The sequence below is a fragment of the Kalmanozyma brasiliensis genome (assembly GCF_000497045.1).
Source record: "Kalmanozyma brasiliensis GHG001 unplaced genomic scaffold PSEUBRA_SCAF1, whole genome shotgun sequence".
Lineage (NCBI taxonomy): Eukaryota > Fungi > Basidiomycota > Ustilaginomycetes > Ustilaginales > Kalmanozyma > Kalmanozyma brasiliensis.
The window spans coordinates 798,344-817,165 of record NW_015961948.1 but is presented as its reverse complement, the minus strand read 5'-3'; the positions used below and the strand labels follow the sequence as shown (position 1 = coordinate 817,165).

Below are 18,822 nucleotides of genomic sequence, written 5' to 3'. Positions count from 1 at the left end.
CTCTCCCACATCAACAACGTCGCTCTTCGACACAGCGAGTAGCATTCACATTTTCTTTCTTCCTTACCTCTCGCAACTCGAGCTCCTCAAACAATGTCTTACGGCGGATACAGCGGTGGCTCTGGTCGCGGCGGCTCCTACGGCGGTGGTCGTGGTGGCTACGGCGGCGGATCAAGCAGCTATGGCAACGGCGGTGGCAGCTACGGTGGTGGCTCCTCCTACGGCGGAGGCAGCTCCTACGGTAACGGTGGTGGCGGTTACGGCGGCGGCGGCGGATACGATGGTGGCTACGGAGGTGGCTACGGCGGCAGCGGTGACCGCATGAGCAACCTCGGCAGCAACCTCGGCGCCGTCGACTGGAACTCGGTTGACCTGGTCAACTTCGAGAAGAACTTCTACGTCGAGGACCCGCGCGTCACTCAGCGCAGCGACGCCGAAGTCGCCCAGTTCCGCGCCACCAAGCAGATGACCATCCAGGGTCAGAACGTGCCCAAGCCCGTCACCTCCTTCGACGAGGCTGGCTTCCCCGACTACATCCTCTCTGAGATCAAGAAGATGGGCTTTGCTGAGCCTTCTTCCATTCAGGCTCAGGCGTGGCCCATGGCTCTTAGCGGTCGTGACCTCGTCGCTATCGCCGAGACCGGTTCCGGCAAGACCATTGGTTTTGCTCTGCCCGCCATGGTTCACATCAACGCCCAGCCTCTTCTCAAGCCCGGTGATGGCCCCATCGCCCTCATCCTCGCTCCCACTCGTGAGCTGGCCAACCAGATTCAGGTCGAGTGCAACCGCTTCGGTGGTTCCAGCCGCCTCCGCACCACCGCCGTCTACGGTGGTGTGCCCAAGGGCCCTCAAATCCGTGACCTCCAGCGTGGTGCCGAGATCTGCATCGCCACCCCTGGTCGTCTCATCGACATGGTCGACGCCGGCAAGACCAACCTCCGCCGCGTCACCTACCTCGTCATGGACGAGGCCGACCGCATGCTCGACATGGGTTTCGAGCCCCAGATCCGCAAGATCCTACAGCAGATCCGTCCTGACCGACAGACGCTCATGTTCTCGGCCACCTGGCCCAAGGAGGTGCAGCGTCTCGCCAGTGACTTCCTCAACAACTTTGCGCAGGTTAACATTGGCTCCACCGAGCTCGCTGCTAACCACAACGTCAAGCAGATCATCGAGGTCTGCACCGAGTTCGAAAAGAGGGGCAAGCTCATTGGCCACCTCGAAACCATCTCGGCTGAAAACGGCAAGGTCATCATCTTCACCAGCACCAAGCGTGTCGCCGACGACCTGACCAAGTTCCTCCGCCAGGACGGCTGGCCCTCGCTTGCCATCCACGGTGACAAGCAGCAGCAGGAGCGTGACTGGGTCTTGGCCGAGTTCAAGTCCGGCCGCAGCCCCATCATGGTTGCCACCGCTGTCGCATCTCGAGGTCTCGGTAAGTTGTAATCCCCTTAATCCTCCCCTCTCCTTTCCCTGTTCCCCCGTTCCAATGTCCGCGTTCCATCGCCTCTCTCCGCTCTTTCCCCTGTCCCTCTCATCTTCGATCCGCGCTTTGTGCGAGATGAATTGGTGGTCTCTGCGAGACCTGGAAATGTGCGCGCGCGATCGCGACAATTGCGCCACCTTTCTGCACGACCATCTCTTTCTCCTCCTCATTGCAGCGCTCCTCAACAGACCCCAACCAGCAGCAGTATCGGCATGTCACGACGCTCAAAAGCGTCGCATGTCTTGCCAAAGAGGTAAACCTGGGCTCTGCCTCGTGGACTCCTGATCAGTGGAGCCTGCGTAGCTGTGTGTCCTTGTCTTTCTTGATTGCATGCCGATCTACGCGTTCCGTCTTTCTTCAACTAGCCCTCAAGAGAAGCCCAGTTTCATCGTCAAGACTTCGCGATACCATTCACTCTCAGCAAGGCTCTTCCTCTAGCAAAGCGGTCGTGACGGGCGCTCCACGCACTCGTCCGTCTTACCGCACAGTCACATCTCCGCGGACGTCCCTGGGACGTTGTTGGAAACATGTGTGACGGTGCCCGCTTTGCATTCTTTCGGAGGACGACGGACTGCATCTCCCTTTTCCCGTTTGCTTGCAGCAAGTCAGGTAGCAGAAGATGTGGTTCCGTTCCAGGCTAGTCCGTCTGCGTCTGCGGCGGCAAGTCAGGCTCGTTCCTCCCCGTTTCGGCTGCTCCATCTGGCGCTCTGCCCCCGCAGAAAACCAAGATGCCAGCTACTCGGTTACCGGACGAGCACGACGAGAGTACTGCCGCAGACGCAGCAGTTTTGGTGATGTCTCGATGTCGTGCGCCAAGTGCGCTCTCGCGGCGCAGTAGATGCAGTCCATGCATGCGGTTCTACGACGTCGCCGCGAGTACGATGAAGCTTCTCTTTTGGTCAAGGAAGGACATTTGCCCTGACGTGGGCAAGGTGTCCGTATGCAAAACGGATGTTGGGTGCGCGGTCCACACTGTCATTTGCCTTGTGCGAGACGGCTGTTGGATGTTTGACTGTTTTTGGGAAAGATGGAAGGATCCGCACGTCGACGCAGCAGTGCAACCTATGACACCAGTCGCCGCTGTCATTGACAGCAGCGTTGGTTGTCGGAGTCACCAGGCTCCTCGGATTGTTCTGTTGCGCAAGCTGTTTCCAATCGTGTTGGCTTGGCATGACCGAGCATTGTCTCTTGCCAGGCCAACCTAGGATGCTGTGCGATTCTAGGGGTTTGGGGACACCCTGTCTCTATGGTAACATCCGTCTCCGTCTTGTCAGGCTCGATTACTAACTTTCGGATGCACTTGTCATCTCTACTTTGTTCTTCTTCCATCATGTTGTCTACACGACGTTTGCGTTCCATTCTTTGCAATGCGAACGTCGTTAACAACCTATCTTTCCTGTCTGGCTCGACTCTCTCGATTGCTCTGAAACGATGCCGCTCTCGAACATCCGCGATCGTTTCTACTTTTGCAACCCGGCGCGATCCTTTCTCTGCTACTAACATCTGCTCCCGACGCAACCGCCTTTCGTCGCCCGTAGATGTCAAGGACATTTCCTATGGTAAGTTCAAGTTCGCACCCCTGCTCGTAGACCCCCTTGTACGTTGCTGACCCGCTCGCGCTCTTCTTTGCACCTCACAGTCATCAACTACGACTTCCCCACCAACACCGAGGACTACGTCCACCAGATCGGCCGTACTGGTCGTGCTGGCCGCACTGGTACCGCCTACACCTACTTCACCCCTGAGAACTCCAAGTCGGCTCGTGAGCTGATCGGCATTCTTCGCGAGGCCAACCAGGAGATCCCTCGTGAGATTGAGGAGATGGGTCGCTTCGGTGGTGGAGGTGGCGGTGGACGTGGTTTCCGTGGCCGAGGCCGTGGTCGCGGCCGTGGTGGCTTCGGCGGTGGAGGACGCACCGGCGCCAACTCGTACAGCGTCGGCGGCAACTCCAGGTGGTAATCGCTCCATCGTCTCGCTTCTCTTCCAAGCAAGCAAGCTATCGTTGAGCCTATTGCTCTTCCTCAAAACCAAAAGCTGTCAGATAAGAGCTCGCTCGTCCATCTGACATCAATCACATGTCCCCCTTCCCGCCTTGTATATGATTCCCTGTAATGTCTTCTCGGCTAGTCAAGTCATTGTTCATACCACATCATGTCCATTCGATAGAGTCCCTGCGACGGCCGTGGCTCAGTCCGTGCGAATCAGTGTGAAGCTCAATCCTATTGAGAAGGCATACCTCACAAACACACACAAGATATGATGTGGTTTGACTTGCATGACGGGCCCCGGGGGCAACGCGAGAAAGACGTCACTTGCTCCGCTCGTCTGTCGGGGAGCAGGAGAGACGGGCGCGCTGAAGAGTAAAAGGGAGGCCTTCCTCAGAAACAGGGTTTGTCCCTGTCGTGGGACAGGTACCTGCTGCAGGTCTTGAAGACTTTCATCGTGTAGGAGGAGCTTGCGCCTTCGTCATTTGGGCATTCGCTGATCAAAGTGGATCAGATTCGCAAAAGGTGGTCAGACGCATAGCGCGCATCGTAGCTGACCAACTCGCCTTAGTCCAGAGAAAAGCGATATAGAAGGGAAGACCTCCCTCGGATGGAGGTCGAGGGACTTGCGGTTGAACGCTGCCTTGCGCAGGTACTTTGCTTGCGAGGGGTGCAATTGCTTGAGGGAAGAAGGAAGGAAGGGTGCGACGAGCTGCTCTTCTTATCTCACCCGCTCGCATGGCTCAGTCGCAACTGTAGGCAGGCCCACAGACAAGCGCCTCTGCAGCACCGCAGAGATGATGCGCATGGGGCTCGCGCGCTTGAACAGATTGCGCTCTAAGACCAAGATTCGGACAGAGGAGCTGAGCACTGTCCACGACCCACCACACGGTCACGCCAGCGGGCTGATAGGGCTCGCTCTCGTATCACGCCTGTCAACTCCGAAAAAAAAAGTGTTGCTGCAGTGAGCTGCAGCCAGGACCCTGAATGATCTGAGCACTTTTTTTGAAGACTGTTCATCCGCCCGGCCGGTCCTCGACTCTCTTGCGCGGCTCGCCTGACCACCTTACTTTGGCGCGGTTTGCTTTCACTCAGGACCACAGTAGTCTCACCCTCCCTTGCCTCCACTATCTGAACTGGACCCACCAGTAAGCTCGGATCTCCCCTCCATGTGGTCCGCTGAGCTCAGCCATCCCTATCTCCACCATCACCCTGCACGCGAGTGTCCTAGTTGGCATCACCTTACGAACGTCGGAGTGGTCTCCTCATCACTGACATTGCTGTAGAGGAGAACGTTTCCCTCGTCGTACGCATCGGACTGTAGCCATCCAACATTTTCGTTCGTAGCAGCAACCTGCTCGACAGCAAGGTGCATCGCGACATTCATCTCCAGCCGCTCGCTTTCTTTTCGCTGCGAGGCCGGTGAGCCGTAACGTCACTTCGCCCAGCCTCGACGACAGGCCATCGGCATATCTGCTAGCACCTTTGCTTCGCAACCGTCTAACGCGCTTGATTACGCAACATTGCTAGCCGCATCACCGCCATCATGCCGTCCCTCGCCGACCTCGAAAACTTCATCGAGAACAACCTCCCCCGCGAGCTACAGGACTTGCCTCACCAAGTGTCCGTCTCGGTGCAAGAATACTACCAGATCCTGTACGAGCAGCTCAACAAGTATGGTCCGCCCATGCCCTGTTTGTCGTCGCTTCCTACTCTGGACAGCTTTGCCGAAAAGGTGACCGAGCTCGTCTCGCCCGTTCCCGCACCGCCGCTATACGTACCGCCGCCGCCTCCTCCGACCAATCTGCAGCTCATGCAAGCTTGGACGCACAGGCATCGCACTGCTATCGGTGTGACTGGCAGTCTGCTCCTCGTCGGACTGGGAACCAGCTATGCTTATCAAGCCGGCTATATCTCGCTGCCCTACCTCGGCAAGAAGCAATTTGTCGGTCGAGGGCGCACACGTCAGGTCCGGCTCAAGAACGGTATTCGCAGAGAGGCCGTCATCGTCCTCGGAGCCGACACGCCGCTGGGTCGGTCTCTCGCTCTCCACTTCTCCGGCCAAGGCTTCGTGGTGCTCGCATCGGTATCATCCTCGGCCGCTCTGGCCCAATTCGAGAATCTCATCCCTCCAAGCTCTCGAGGCTACGTCAAGGCGCTCATCTTCGACGTCGATGACCCATCGAGCTCCTTGCAACCCTTTGTGAGGGCGCTTTCGGCTGCTCTCAGTCTGCGCTACCCCCTCACCAGTGCTGGAGACCCCTATGCACGACCAGGCGAGAATATCAGTATTGCTGGTGTGGTGAATGCGCTCAGCTTCGTTGCTCCCGAAGACGATGCGAGCCTCTCCCGCAGCATGTCCGTCTCGGCTTCGGTGTCGTCGCTGGGCGTGCCTATCACGAAGCTGGCACCGTCGCCCTCGTCCGAGCTTCTCGAACGCCACGTCGTGGCCAGTCTCTGCGCTCTCGGTGCTCTGATCCCGATGCTCAGGGCGCTGCCCAATCGCGCCGAGGACACGGCCGAGATGGAGCCGGCCACCGTGGTCACGCTTATCTCCAGCCCTGCTTCCCGTACAGCCTTGCCCCGTCAGGCCATGTACTCGGTCATCGCGCAGAGCGTCGCTGCTGGCGTGCAATCGCTTCGACGCGAGTGCGAGGAGGATTCGCTGTACTCCAAGACGGCTGGCAACAGCAAGCTCTCTTTCGGATCCCCCAGCTCGACCTCACGTCGAGCCTCCACTTCGCGCTCCACGCTCAAGCAGCGAGATGTGCGCATCACGATGGTCGAGGTCAACTCTGGTTCTGTCCTGGGCGAGTCTGGCACCGCAACCACTGCCAACGAGACGACCACCAGTTCTCCATCGCAGTCGCCCTCGCGACCCACCTTTGGTCGCTCGCCCTCGTCCTCCCAGGGCTCCTTGTGGCACCACCGATCGCCTACCTCCGCGCCCGTACTCAACAAGGTCTCTTCCCTTCTGCTGAGCACGAAACGCCGTCTGCCGCCCAGCCACACCGTGAGCACGTATCCGCTTTCCTCATACTGGCTCACATTCAGCCAGGTGCTGCTCACCATCGTTCCTACGAGCTTTGTCGATTTCGCCCTGGCTTTGCGTCGCCAGCTGTCGTTGCGCAGGGCGGGCCTGATAGGTCGCGCTGAGCACGCCTACCTGCCGTGGAACTGGGGCCGGCCATCGGACGCTCGTGGACCCACAGGAGGGCAGCGGCCTGCGGTGGGACCTGGACCGGGACCCGCGTCTGCTACCCACTCGCGCGCATCGATCAAACGCCCCAGCCCACTGGGATATGAGATCCGCGAGGAGGACGCTGCCAGTCTGCCAGAGAGCGAGCGGTCATCCGGTGCATCCGGCATTCCATCTAGCGTCCCCAGCTCGGCATACGGGGACAACGACGAGGTCGTCGAAGAGGAAAGTGGACGATCCACCACCCACTCGCCCTACTTTGGTGGGAGAGCCATGCACGCCAGTCAGGATCTGAGCGCGTCTACGCCGAGCCTGGAGACTGGTCGAGCGACAGCTATGCCGCGCGACCCGTGGATGGGGACGAGTGGCGCGAGCAGTGGCGGCGAGTCCCCCGCGGTAGGAGGAAGTGCGTATGGGAGCGAGAACGAGGAGGGCTTGGGGACCAGTTGGGTTGCTCTTGGGGAGAGTGCGAGGCGTGAGGAGGGGCAGTGAGCTGTAGATCTGTGTTCGGGTTCAATTTTGACGTTCTTTTCATGCATTCGTGTGAGAGCGGTCGAGCGGATGTGAACAACGGCGTCGACGCACAGACAGGACAAGCTCGAAAAGCATCACGAGCACACTCGTGTAACAAATGAGAGGATATGATCTGAGATTGAGAAATGAGAACACTTTGGCGTACTGTATGTATGCAGCGCTTTTACTCGTCAGCAGAGTAAGCCGACTCGTGGATCTTGACCGCGCGACCCGAAGGATCAGCGGCGCAACCCCAATCGGCCCTGGGAATCCAGCGCACCGCGGTGCTCGCGGCCGCATCCGAGGGGAACCAGCTCTCGAAGATCTCGCGGATCATGTACGCCTCCTTGGTATCGGGCGTGTCGAGGGAATACCTCTTTGCGCGCTCCTGGAACTTTTGGTCCGACACGGTCTTTTCGGCATGATCCTTGATGCCGTCGATCCAGGAGTAACCGACGCCGTCCGAGAACTGCTCCTTTTGACGCCAGAGGATGTCTTCCGGCAGGTACGGCTTGCGTGGCGCACCCTGCGCGAGCTTGCTACCACTTCCGTCGCCGCCAGCCTCAATGTCGTCCGGGATCACATCGAATGCCTTGCGCAAGATGTACTTCTCCATCCTCGGTCGTCCATCGCTGTCCACCTCCTGCAACGATCCCTTGGAGAACATCTTATCGCTAGGATCCGTGTTCATGGCCACATCGAGGAACTTCTTGTCCAAGAACGGAACGCGCGCCTCGAGCCCCCACGCCATGGTGCTCTTGTTAGCACGAAGGCAGTCGGCGGTATGCAGGTTCTTGACACGTCGAACGAGCTCCTGGTGGAACGCAACCTTGTCCGGTGCAGCATGGAAGTAGAGGTATCCACCAAAGATCTCATCCGATCCTTCACCGGAGAGCACCATCTTGACGCCCATCGCCTTGATCTTGCGCGAAAGCAGGTACATGGGCGTCGAAGCGCGCACCGTGGTGACGTCGTACGTCTCAAGGTGGAAGATGACGTCCGCGATGGCGTCGAGGCCTTCCTGGACGGTGAAGGTGTATTCGTGGTGAACGGTTCCGAGGAACTGGGCGGCCTTGCGGGCTGCGAGCAGATCGGGCGAGCCGGGCAGACCGATGGAGAACGAGTGAAGGCGGGGCCAGGCAGCCAGGTTCTCGACCTCGTTCTCGGCATCCTCGTCGAGTCCGACGGGGAGCTTGGCGCCATCGGTCTCGACGGCGGGAGTGGTGAGACCCCGAGCACGACGGGCCTGTCGTTCTTCCCACTGCTTGCGTTGCAGGTCAGCCATTTTGTCAGTCTCGCGAGCGGCGATCGCGGCGATCAGAGACGAGTCGAGACCACCCGACAGAAGCACACCGTAGGGAACTTCGGACATGAGTCGCTTGCGAACGGCCTTCTCGAGCGCCTCGCGGATCGCCTTGAGGTCCGTGGGCGTGGACGGGATCTCGGCTCCGTCAGCATCACCCTCGATCCAGTTGGGTGTGTAGTATCTCACCGTCTCCTGACCCTCGGGGAGAGACGAGTCGTAGAAGTGACCGGGCGGGAAGGAGCGAATGCGATCGCACTCTTCGTGGATCGCCTTGAGTTCCGAGCTGAAGTAGATGGCGCCCGGGTACTTGTACGAAGCGCCCTGGTAGAGGGTCGTGATACCGATGGGATCACGAGCGGCGATGACGCGGTGCGGTGTGGTGGTCGTGTCAAGGAGGATGAAGGAGAACATGCCGTCGAGCATCTTGACGAAGTCGGTGCCGTGCTCGCGGTAGAGGTGGAGGATGACCTCGCAATCGGACTCGGTCTTGAACTCGGCGCTCTGGTCCTTGAGACCCTTTCGGAGGTGACGGTGGTTGTAAATCTCACCGTTGACGGCGAGGACGAGCTTGCCGTCGGTGGAGACGAGTGGCTGAGCACCGGTCGAGATGCCGACGATGGCGAGACGCTCGTGGCAGAGGATCGAGCCTTTAGAGCCTTCTTCTTGGGTCACGACGCAGCCCGACCAATCGGGACCACGGTGTCGGATGCAGCGCGACATGTTAAGCATCTTGCTGCGATACGCCGGAGCGTCCGGGTGGTGAATGCAGCCCAGAATACCGCACATATTTAAGATCGAGCCAGAGAGAGAAGTGCCTGTCCTATGCTGTGGTAGACTTGCTGCGACTTGCTTGTTCGGATGTGGCGCTGACGAGGGTGATCCGATGGAGTGTGCGTTTGGGCGTGGGAAGGATAATGGTTGTCGGTGGGAAGATGGAGTGTGATTGAAACAGAGGTTGACGTGGACAACGGATCTTCCGACGGTGTGTGACTCGCCTTGGTCCAGCTCGAGTTTGGGCAGATCAATCAGCTGTCACACGCCCTCGTTAGGGTTGGTCACTGCGCGCTGCCCTTGCTGCTGCCTGCTGCTGCTTTGCATGAGAAACAGTGGCGAGATCTTCTCACTCTCCGCCTCCGTTGACTCACCAACCAACCAACCAGAAGTGTGCAAGCCTATTTTCCTTCGCTCGCCTTCCGACTTTCAATTTCTTCCTTTTCTTCTCAACTCAGGGCCTCGCCTCGCCGTTATCTTGGAGCCTTGGCTGCCTATCAATTTCTCACTTTCCTGTTCATCAGATTCACCGGCAGCAGAGCGCAGTCTTGGCGAAAATCCTGAATTTAGAGCGAGTCATCGAATCTCTCGTCGGCAAGCAGGCCGGGATCCAAGAAGCTCATCGCTAATCGCGAACTCTTGCCCCGATCTGGCCATTCGATTTCACCGAGACCCGAGGCTCTCCACCAAGAATTTCTTCTTGACGAGGAGCGGCTTCGAGGTTTTGAGCGGAACAGCCAGAACAGCTCCGCACTTCCTTCAGCCTTGCTGGTTGCAGAAGACCATCAACGACACGGACCCTCTCACGGACATCACAGCTTCGTCGTTTCACTGCTGCCTCTAGCAAAGCAGCTGATTTCACGCCGAAAGATGGCATCTTCGTCATCATCCTCGTCGCTGTTTGCGACGGAGTGCCTCCTCTACTCGACCGCATCCTCCTCCTCCTTGGTCGGTTCCATGGGTCTCACCACGGTTGCCGCTCCATCGTCTACCTCGGCTCTCTCCACGTTCAAGGGCGTCTCCGATCCGGCTCCCCATTCCGTCAGCGCCATCCCCACATCACCCAATCCAGCCATCTCAGGCACCGGCGGCCTCGTCTTCCAGCTTGAAAACAACAAGGCCACACTCAACGTCTTTTCATGGCAGCGAGATCACCCTTTGCAACGTATCATCTTGCCATCCAAGCTTTCTTGCATTGCTAGTTCACCAAATGGCGAGCTGGTCGCAGGTGGCTCCTACGACGGCCGCATCTTTCTCTGGCAGATTGCAACGGGAGACCTCGTCGCATCATTCGACGCACACTACCGCTCCGTCACCGTGCTCAAGTGGACTTCCGACGGTGCAGCTCTCGTGACAGGCTCCGAGGACGCCCGCATCCTCGTGTGGAGTCTAGCCGGTCTCCTCGCCCCACACGACCAGACCAGCTCCTCCATCACCAGCTCCGAACACAACCCCACGCCCTACTGCACCCTCGCCGACCACAACCTCGCCATCACCGACCTGCACATCTCCAGCGGTCGCTTCCCGCATCAGACCACCATTCTCTCCAGCTCGACCGACGCCAGTGTTAAGCTGTGGGATCTTCGCACAAGGAGTTTGCTGAGCAGCTTCGTATTCGAACAGCCCATCCACAGGGTCGCACTCGACTGCACCGAGCGCTTCTTTCTTGCTGCCACTTCGCCATCTTCCTCGCACAACCTGGTCTACCGTATCGACCTCTTCCGCAAGCGAGATGCGTCGAGCAGGCTAGTCGAGACAAAGACGTCCACGACAGGGACGCAATTTGACTTTGTGTCAGAAGGACTTCGGGGAGCAGCGTCCGTCGAAGCGCACGGATTCGGCTCTTCCGCGGGTCCAACAACAGAACGCATCTCCACCGAGGCCGCAAAAGCAGGGTCGAGCATCATTATCATCCGCGAACCCATCTCTTCGATGTGTCTCTCTCTCAACTCGACGGCCCTCCTGGTCGGCAGTCTGGCTGGCAACCTCTACGTCATCGACGTGTCCAACTCTCAGATTCTCCGCACCGTCTCGCTGCTAGGCAACGCAAAGGCGAGCGCGATCACGGGCAAGAATGCGGTGACGAACCTCATGGTGCTGCCCAAGCCGAGGGATCTGTTGGGGCATTGGGAGACGTCTAGTGCCGGAAGCGGCGCAGGGGGCAACATCCCCGTGCGGCCCGTCGCCAACTTCGGCCGACAGGTGTTGAGCGCGGAAGAACATCGATTGGCTACACCCTACTTGACGCGGATCGGTGGCGGGGCAACGGCGCTGTTTGACGACGAGAGTGTAGACGAATTCATCGATCCGGAGTGGGATAGTGCTCTGGTATCGGATGAGCTGCTGGGGAGGAACGTGGGCTCAACGCCAGCGGCGGGAGCAACGAGCGCGTCAACGGTAAACGCGCAAGCGCTGAATGAGGCGGAGAGGTTGAACCGCGAGAACAAGCTGCTGCGAACACAGCTGCAACAGGCTAAGGCGATTAATGATGAGATGTGGTCGAGACTTATACAGGATAGGCTGTCGAGTCAGGTCGCTGCCAGCGAGTAGGTCGTTCACAGTTTTCGCCCATCGCAACCACACGGCCATGTCATCAATCACGATACCACACTTACACCATCACGTTTCGTTCATCACATTCACATTATCACGGGGCGATCACACACACGGATCAAGGCAGGCGTGTATGCAAGTGATCATTGAGAGGGAAAAAGACAGAGTGTCCATGCGAGAAGGCTAAACAACGAATTGGATGCGAGTGGGGTCGGTCCACTGAGATGGAGCAAATTCCTTCGAACACTTAGAGGACGAAAGCGGCGGCGCCGATGGCGAAGAGACCAGCGAGCGTGAAGGAGACGGTCATGGAGGTGGCGCTGCTAGCGGCGTTGTTCTGGGAGGTGCTTCCGCTGCTGCCGGTGCTTCCGGTCGCAGCTGGGGCAGAAGAGCCGCCGGTGACACGCGACATGGACGATGCCGCGGCCGACGAGACCGCGCTGGTGCTGGTGCTCGACGACGCGCTCGAGGTGGAGGAGCTCTGCGACTGACCAGCGAGCAGCAGGCCGTGGCTGATGCTCCTCACCGTCGAGCACTGGCTGGAAGCCGGTGCCGGGTGGGCAGATGGCGTAACGGGATCTCCCTGTCGGAACGTCGAGCTACCATAGATACCCTGCAGCTGCGCGATCTCGCCCTCGCACGTCTCGAACACATCCGGATCGTAGTTGGCAGGAAGGTTCCAGCGACAACCCATGACGTCGTAGATGTGCTCGCACTGTGCCGCCGCGCGCTCGCCCCAACATGCGCGCATGCAGAACTGGTTGTACGACATAAAGTTGGTCCACTCCGAGACGAAGTACGGTTCGCCGTTGGTGGCCGGGTTGGCGGTGGTGTAGAGGATACCACCGATGGGGTTGCCGAGATCGTCAGCTCCGTGAGGGTCGAACTCTCCTCCATCGTCACCATCGGGGATGAGGATGGTGGTGAAGTCGCCGACACCGGTCACCTGGACGTAGTCGCGAGTGCGGACAAAGTGAGCACCCTGAATCGATCCATCAGGGATGAGACGCGTGCCGTGTCGGTCGCTTGTGCAGTAGGCAACACCTGATCGCTCCTTTTCACCAACAGTACCGAACTCGGCAGGACCCCAGATACAGAAGTCTTCCAGCGAGTTGATCCACGCCGTCTGGCACCTGGAGTCCTGGTTCCAGGTGTTTCGGGCGCAGGTGTTGTAGCCAGATTGCGGCTCGCCACCGGGAACACCACCTTCACCTGCAGGGATGCGGTTAGCACCCATGTACTGGTCAGGAAGCTGCGAGAAGGGATAGGTGGCTTTGGGCTGCCATTGCGTCCACGACTTGGTGGGCTGGTTGCGGTTCAAGTCGGTGGTCGCACGCGGGTCAGGACCGCTGCCGCGAGTGCCGCTGGGCGACTGAGCGGAGACGCTGCCGGCCAGGACGGCCGACACAAGCGCCAGAGAGAGGGCGATCTTGGTCATGATGATGTTGTGAGTTCCTTCGGTGGTCTCGAAGGTGTTTGAGATGGTATACGAAGGAGAAGGGCCGGGAGGTGAAAGAAGAAGAGGTGGTAGATTCGTCGCGGAGCGTAGAAGATCGACGAGGGATCATATACTCTTTCCGCATGCACAGGTCAGGATCGGTCCCCAGGGGTCAGAAGGTCCAAAAGGTCGCTTAGGTCGTCAAGGCTGTGTCGGGACATGCCAAGCTTAGCAAACAACACACGAGGCGGCACAGACATCCGCCACGCTCGCTTGAGATCGAACCTTGAGGACGCCAAGATCCGAACCTTCAATCGCGGACAGGGAAGACACATTCCTAGCGCCGCGTGCGCTTCGGCAAGATCGTTCGGTGGCTGGTTCTCCGGAAACGATGGACAATGCGCGATGATGTGTTGGAAGATTCTCCGCACTGATAGGGCAGATGCATCAATGGCTTGCCACTGGATCGACAGGGTGCGAGGGTTGCGACAGCGTGGCGTTGAGAAGGGTCTCTCGGGATCGAAGAGGTCGTAGAGGAGGGGGGCGTTGGCATCCGTTAGCGCAGCACGCCGATGCATTGACAAGGCTTGGCATGGACCTCCGAACTGTAAAGTGTCTGTTGCAAGCTGATGCGGTCAATTACCGCTCTTGACATCGTTCACTCCCCACGAGGTCTTTGACGAGCCCGTCGTTCTACCTTGCCGCCCGCGAAGTCAGCCTGCGGCGTTACGACCCTCAAAGGCTGCCCAGCCTCGGCCCGAAGGCTTGCTTTCGATGTGATCGTCGACTTGGCGCTGTGCCGCAAGACAAGGCCTACTGTGTAGCCTTGGGAGACAGGCACGACCGAGTCAATCGATTCCATATTCCTCCTCGCGATCTTGGCAAAACAGACCAGCAGCTCACGAGGCGATGGCTTGGCACTGTTTGACAATGGCAGACAAGATGAAATTCCTCCGGGCTGGAGCGAGAGGCTTGTTCTCTCGCATTTGGCTGGGTCTTGGCCTTTGTCTTGGCACAACGGCTTGGCAAGAAAATAATCAACACGAGCCTAAGGAACCAGCTGCTGGGTGGGATACAAACTCCGCGTCCGGTGCTTGGCACATGTTCGTGGATGGCTTCTCTCCGTGCATTGAGCATCCACAATAGGGATGGGTCGGGCTGGAAATCCCTCTTCTCCGACGCTGAAGCATACCGGTGCGAACGCCCCGATCTGGTCGCCCGGCTTCTCAGATGAGGCTCTTCGGCAGGCCAAATCGGTGCGCTTGTTAGATTGAGGTTTGTCCAACCCGTCTCCCTTTCCAAAAAAAGGCCGGCTAACCTCCACTCTGAGCCGCTCGCCTTCGTTCTTGCTTAGGTTGCCGAAAGCAAGCCGGCGGAAGGAAGCTTTACCTTCCACCAGTGCTACCTCCTGCCATAACGCTATCCGGTCAACTTCAACATGCCGCCTACATCCAAGACTCTTGCGCCGGCCGTCGACTCGATCGCCTCGACAACACTGAGAAGGAGCAGTCGAAGATCGATATCGACGGCTTCGCAAATACTGGCATCCACGTCAGATGCGGTGGAGCCAACGACGAGTTCAATATCGCCTAAACCCAAACGCACTCGCGTCAAGGCAGAGCCGGTTGACGACACGGCCTCTGCTTTGGACATCACTTCTCAAGGATCTCGGGGGAAGCAAAGGGTTAAGACGGAGGCGATTGGAGAGCCAGTCAAGACCGAGAGCATCGACTCGTCTATGCCTGACATCAAGCCTGCTGCAGCCAAGAAGCGCAGAACCAAAAAGGAGGCGGAGGAAGAAGGCGAGAACTTCCCTCCGCGACCGTCACCCCACCTGATTCTCCGCGATGGCAATCATCAACGCCCAGATAGAAGAGGAAGCGGCCTATTCATCGGCGCACACATCAGCTCGGCAGGCGGAGTCGAGAATGCACCCCTCAACGCGCTCAGGATCGGCGGCAATGCATTCTCGTGTTTCGTCCGACCCAAGATGCAGTGGGCGTCGAATCCCATACCCGACACCTCGATCGAGGAATTCAAGCATCGAGTTGCCCAGCACGGCTTCATGCCTCCCGCATCGACGCTCAAGAAGGAGGATGGGGCACGGAAGGTGGAAGACTGTGGCTACGTTGTGCCACACGGATGCTACCTGGTCAACCTGGCCAACCCAGACGAGTCGAAGCGGGACAAATCGTTCGAGGCGTTCATCGACGACCTGCAGCGGTGTGAGAAGCTCGGTGTGCGGCTGTTCAACTTTCACCCTGGCTCGATGACCGCTGCGTCTGCCACTGAGGAGCTGGCGCCCGTCGACGGACCACGTGGGGACGTCCGCGCAGCAAAAGCGGACGCGTGCGCCCTCGTCGCTTCCTACATTAATAGCGCCCATGCGCTGACGTCTTCCGTGGTTATTCTCGTCGAGAATATGGCCGGATCGAAGAACGATACCATTCTCGGGTCGTCGCTGTACGATCTCGCGGCGATCATCGCCGGCGTCAAGGACAAAGCACGAGTGGGCGTGTGCATTGATACGTGCCACGCGTTCGCCGCAGGCTACGACATCACCAATCCAGCCGCGTACGCTGCTTTCACCGAGCTCATCGACACGACGATCGGCTGGGAGACCGTCCGCGCGCTCCACCTGAACGACTCCAAGTTCCCCCTCGCCTGCAGACGCGACCGCCACGCCAACATTGGCAGGGGACACATTGGCATCGGTGGGTTCTGGAACGTGGTCAATGACGAGAGGTGGAACGGCACTCCGCTGATTTTGGAGACGCCAGCGCTGGGGAATGCAGTAGCCGCGTACCCGGCCAAGGAGGGGACGAAGAAGATGCACGAGGTGTGGAGCTACCAGATTCAGGCGCTGCATGCGTTGAGGGGGACCAAGTGGGGAGAGTGGAAAGAAGCGGAGGAGTGGCTGACTAAAGCAGATCGAGTGGTTGAGGAGGCGGAAAAGCTGCACGCTACGAAGAAGAAGAGTGGTGATAAGAAGTCGATTCCGAAGAAGAAAGCGAAGAAGGAGGAGGAGGAGGACAGCGACTTGAGTTCGGACGATTGATCGCCCTCAATATGAGCCTCATCAGCCAATCAAGAGCTCGTCGTGAAGGCCCGAGCTTATGACCAAATGAATCACCAGAGGATGAAGGTGTAGCCCACATGACGAGACCATTTCCACGGATGTTTCAGGACGGTCCACCACGCATCCATTGTCCGATACACCAATCTCGGATTGGACACAAGCACTAGCACCAATCCGACCCTCGCCAGGCCCTTTGCCGATTTTCCCAAGCCCACTAGGGCTAAGCCTGCGAATGCGTGGTACTCGCAAGACACTGCGAGTTGCGAAACCGAATCCCATGTGGAAGCGATCGCCTGCGTCGGGGTTGCCGGCGGCACTTGAAGGCTATTGATGTGCGGCGGGAATGCGGCTGCACTCGGCTCTGTGGAAGAGCGATGGGAAGCACGGCTTTTGCGTGTCGCTTTGGAAGCACGAGGGATTCTGTTCTCGGCTCTCAAGGCGTGCGCGGACGGTTCTGGGTCAAATAAGGCGCGCATGTAGGTCTGGCTGCATGGTGTCGAGCGTGAATGCTGGGCTGGGCGTTGGGATCCGGAGGGCAGTGGAGTTGGGGGGTCGGAGCGACGAGCGCCATCGTTTCGCCAGAACATCGTGCGGCGTGGCAGTGACTCGTCGCTGCTGTGGTTCAAGGTGCCGTTGATCGCTAGGCTGTGTCACTAGTCGAGCGATGAGGAAGACGATGGTGGATCAGACTCGCTCAAGCTGGAAGCGGGGACTTATATCAGAGCAGAGTGGGCGCGAGGCACAGCGCTCGGTGCTCCTCCTGCAGCTGAAGAGGTCCGGGACGATGATCCCGACATCTGTCTCGCAATCTTGTTTGAGAACAAAAGAGCGCTCCGAACGCCATTGTGGCAGCCATTTCACATTGCACCCGAATGCTCGCGAATGTAACAAGATTGGCGCAGAGCGGAACGGGTCTGATGAAGGAGCGTTCAGTCAATCGCAGGAAAAAGAGTGTAGATTGCCGTTCCATGATGAGAGATATGACAGGTCTCGGCTAAACAAAGGAACAATGGAAGATAGGATTCTAGCCAGCTGGACCCGTCACAGCATAGGATGATAGATGCCGTGCATCGACATGACGGCTGAGTGAAGCACGCTACGATAGGAGCTCCAAGGATCGCTCAAGCGACTGTAGAGAAAGCCGATCGGGACGAAGACCCAGCGAGGCCGGCAAATGGCGACGATGCAGAGTCCGCATGTTGCCGCGTAAGCCGCCAAAAGCTTGTGCTCGGACACTGACGCCATCGCAGATCCGCCGTACGAGATGGCCAGATCTTTCGCCGCTTCCCATGCAGATCTTGACGACGAAGGTTCAGACCTTGAGTCCGAGTCGGCTTGTGAGGACCTGTTCTTGTCGATCTCTTTTGCAGGCGAGGATGGACGTGAAAGTATAGTGTCGTGTGTCCTATCGTGGCTGTGCGATATGGAGCTTCGGGTCTCGGGCTCAAGCTGGGTACCGAATGGCGAAGGCGGTGCTGGAAGATTAGAGAGACCTTGTCGAATGCTCTTTGTCCTACCACCACGGGGTCTGTCGTTCAGCGCTGGGGCTGGAGCCTTGCTCACCGGTACTTCGGCGGAGCTGACGGCTGACGAGCAGGCAGTGGAAGGTACGATAGGTGCATTCGTGGATGAATCGCCTGTCGAAAGAGAGAGGAACGTGAGAGATAGATTGAGCGTATCATCGTCTCTAGCGCTCGAGGGAGACGGTGAAGAAGATCTGGAGCTGCTGATTGACATGATGAGGTTGTTTGAAGCGCTGAAGAGTTTGTCAGACGTCGAAGGGGATCAAGTATATATGTCACACGAGCGTGCAGCAACTGTTGTCCAGTCAGGCAGGACGATTCAGACACTTTGACGTTCTATTGGAAGCTACAGTAGTGAGGCGGAGCAATGTATCTGATGATGACGACAAAGGGTAGTTGGATATCCTGTCGAGCGATGAGCCCAACGACAGGCTGAGGATGAGCGCTTTGACAGCAGGGAGGTACGCGAAGCTGATCAGCCCGGCGACAGGCGCTTGGACCCCGTCGAAGGCAGGTGCGACGGCGGCTGCTGGTATGCATGCACGCCTCGACGCCCAGCATGTCACATCGCTGATCGCTGTTCGAGCTGTTCTGCCTCTTTTCCGTGCCCTTCGACGTCTTCAAAGGGATCGACGCTGTGCACAAGGGCGGCAGCGGTCAGTAATTTGAGCTGGCCGCCACGCTCGGTTGGAGGTTCCTTTGTTCGGCTCCAGCTGGCCGCGTGCGTTCCATGCAGGGGCGAGCTGTCAAACTCTGCTCAGCGAAAAAGGCCGATTTCCCGGCGCGTTGCTGCAGAACCGCGCTTGCTTATTTGGAAGCCGAAGAACAAAGGGCGGCAGCTCCATTGTTTCAGCATGTGCACAGACGGTACGCGAGAAGTAGCAGGTACTTTATTTATGAGCACTCTGGAAAGGATCGACCGTATGATCGGACAGATCGACACAGAACGCAACAGAGACGTGAAGGCAG

The 18,822-nt window shown here is 58.5% G+C and overlaps 6 protein-coding genes across 6 annotated transcripts; 4 read left to right on the top strand and 2 right to left on the bottom strand.

Moving 5' to 3' along the window:
• Nucleotides 1–93: 93 nt before the first annotated feature.
• Nucleotides 94–3,445, top strand: PSEUBRA_000328 (Helicase, C-terminal; the record flags this gene model as incomplete). The annotated part of the gene is made up of 3 exons (XM_016435957.2): nt 94–1,435; nt 3,025–3,045; nt 3,126–3,445. The coding sequence occupies 3 exons, from the start codon at nt 94–96 to the stop codon at nt 3,443–3,445; spliced, it is 1,683 nt and encodes a 560-aa protein (XP_016294919.2).
• A 1,572-nt stretch (nt 3,446–5,017) lies between these two features.
• On the top strand, nt 5,018–7,162 carry PSEUBRA_000327 (NAD(P)-binding domain protein; the record flags this gene model as incomplete). Its single annotated transcript, XM_016435946.1, has 1 exon — nt 5,018–7,162. The coding sequence occupies one exon, from the start codon at nt 5,018–5,020 to the stop codon at nt 7,160–7,162; it is 2,145 nt and encodes a 714-aa protein (XP_016294918.1).
• Nucleotides 7,163–7,367: 205 nt separating this feature from the next.
• Nucleotides 7,368–9,275, bottom strand: PSEUBRA_000326 (Class II glutamine amidotransferase domain protein; the record flags this gene model as incomplete). Its single annotated transcript, XM_016435939.1, has 1 exon — nt 7,368–9,275. One exon carries the CDS (start codon nt 9,273–9,275, stop codon nt 7,368–7,370), a length of 1,908 nt encoding a protein of 635 aa, XP_016294917.1.
• An 855-nt stretch (nt 9,276–10,130) lies between these two features.
• Nucleotides 10,131–11,810, top strand: PSEUBRA_000325 (WD40 repeat; the record flags this gene model as incomplete). Its single annotated transcript, XM_016435947.1, has 1 exon — nt 10,131–11,810. One exon carries the CDS (start codon nt 10,131–10,133, stop codon nt 11,808–11,810), a length of 1,680 nt encoding a protein of 559 aa, XP_016294916.1.
• A 250-nt stretch (nt 11,811–12,060) lies between these two features.
• Nucleotides 12,061–13,251, bottom strand: PSEUBRA_000324 (uncharacterized protein; the record flags this gene model as incomplete). Its single annotated transcript, XM_016435935.1, has 1 exon — nt 12,061–13,251. The coding sequence occupies one exon, from the start codon at nt 13,249–13,251 to the stop codon at nt 12,061–12,063; it is 1,191 nt and encodes a 396-aa protein (XP_016294915.1).
• A 1,438-nt stretch (nt 13,252–14,689) lies between these two features.
• Nucleotides 14,690–16,309, top strand: PSEUBRA_000323 (Xylose isomerase-like, TIM barrel domain protein; the record flags this gene model as incomplete). Its single annotated transcript, XM_016435954.2, has 1 exon — nt 14,690–16,309. One exon carries the CDS (start codon nt 14,690–14,692, stop codon nt 16,307–16,309), a length of 1,620 nt encoding a protein of 539 aa, XP_016294914.2.
• Between the last annotated feature and the right edge of the window lie 2,513 nt (nt 16,310–18,822).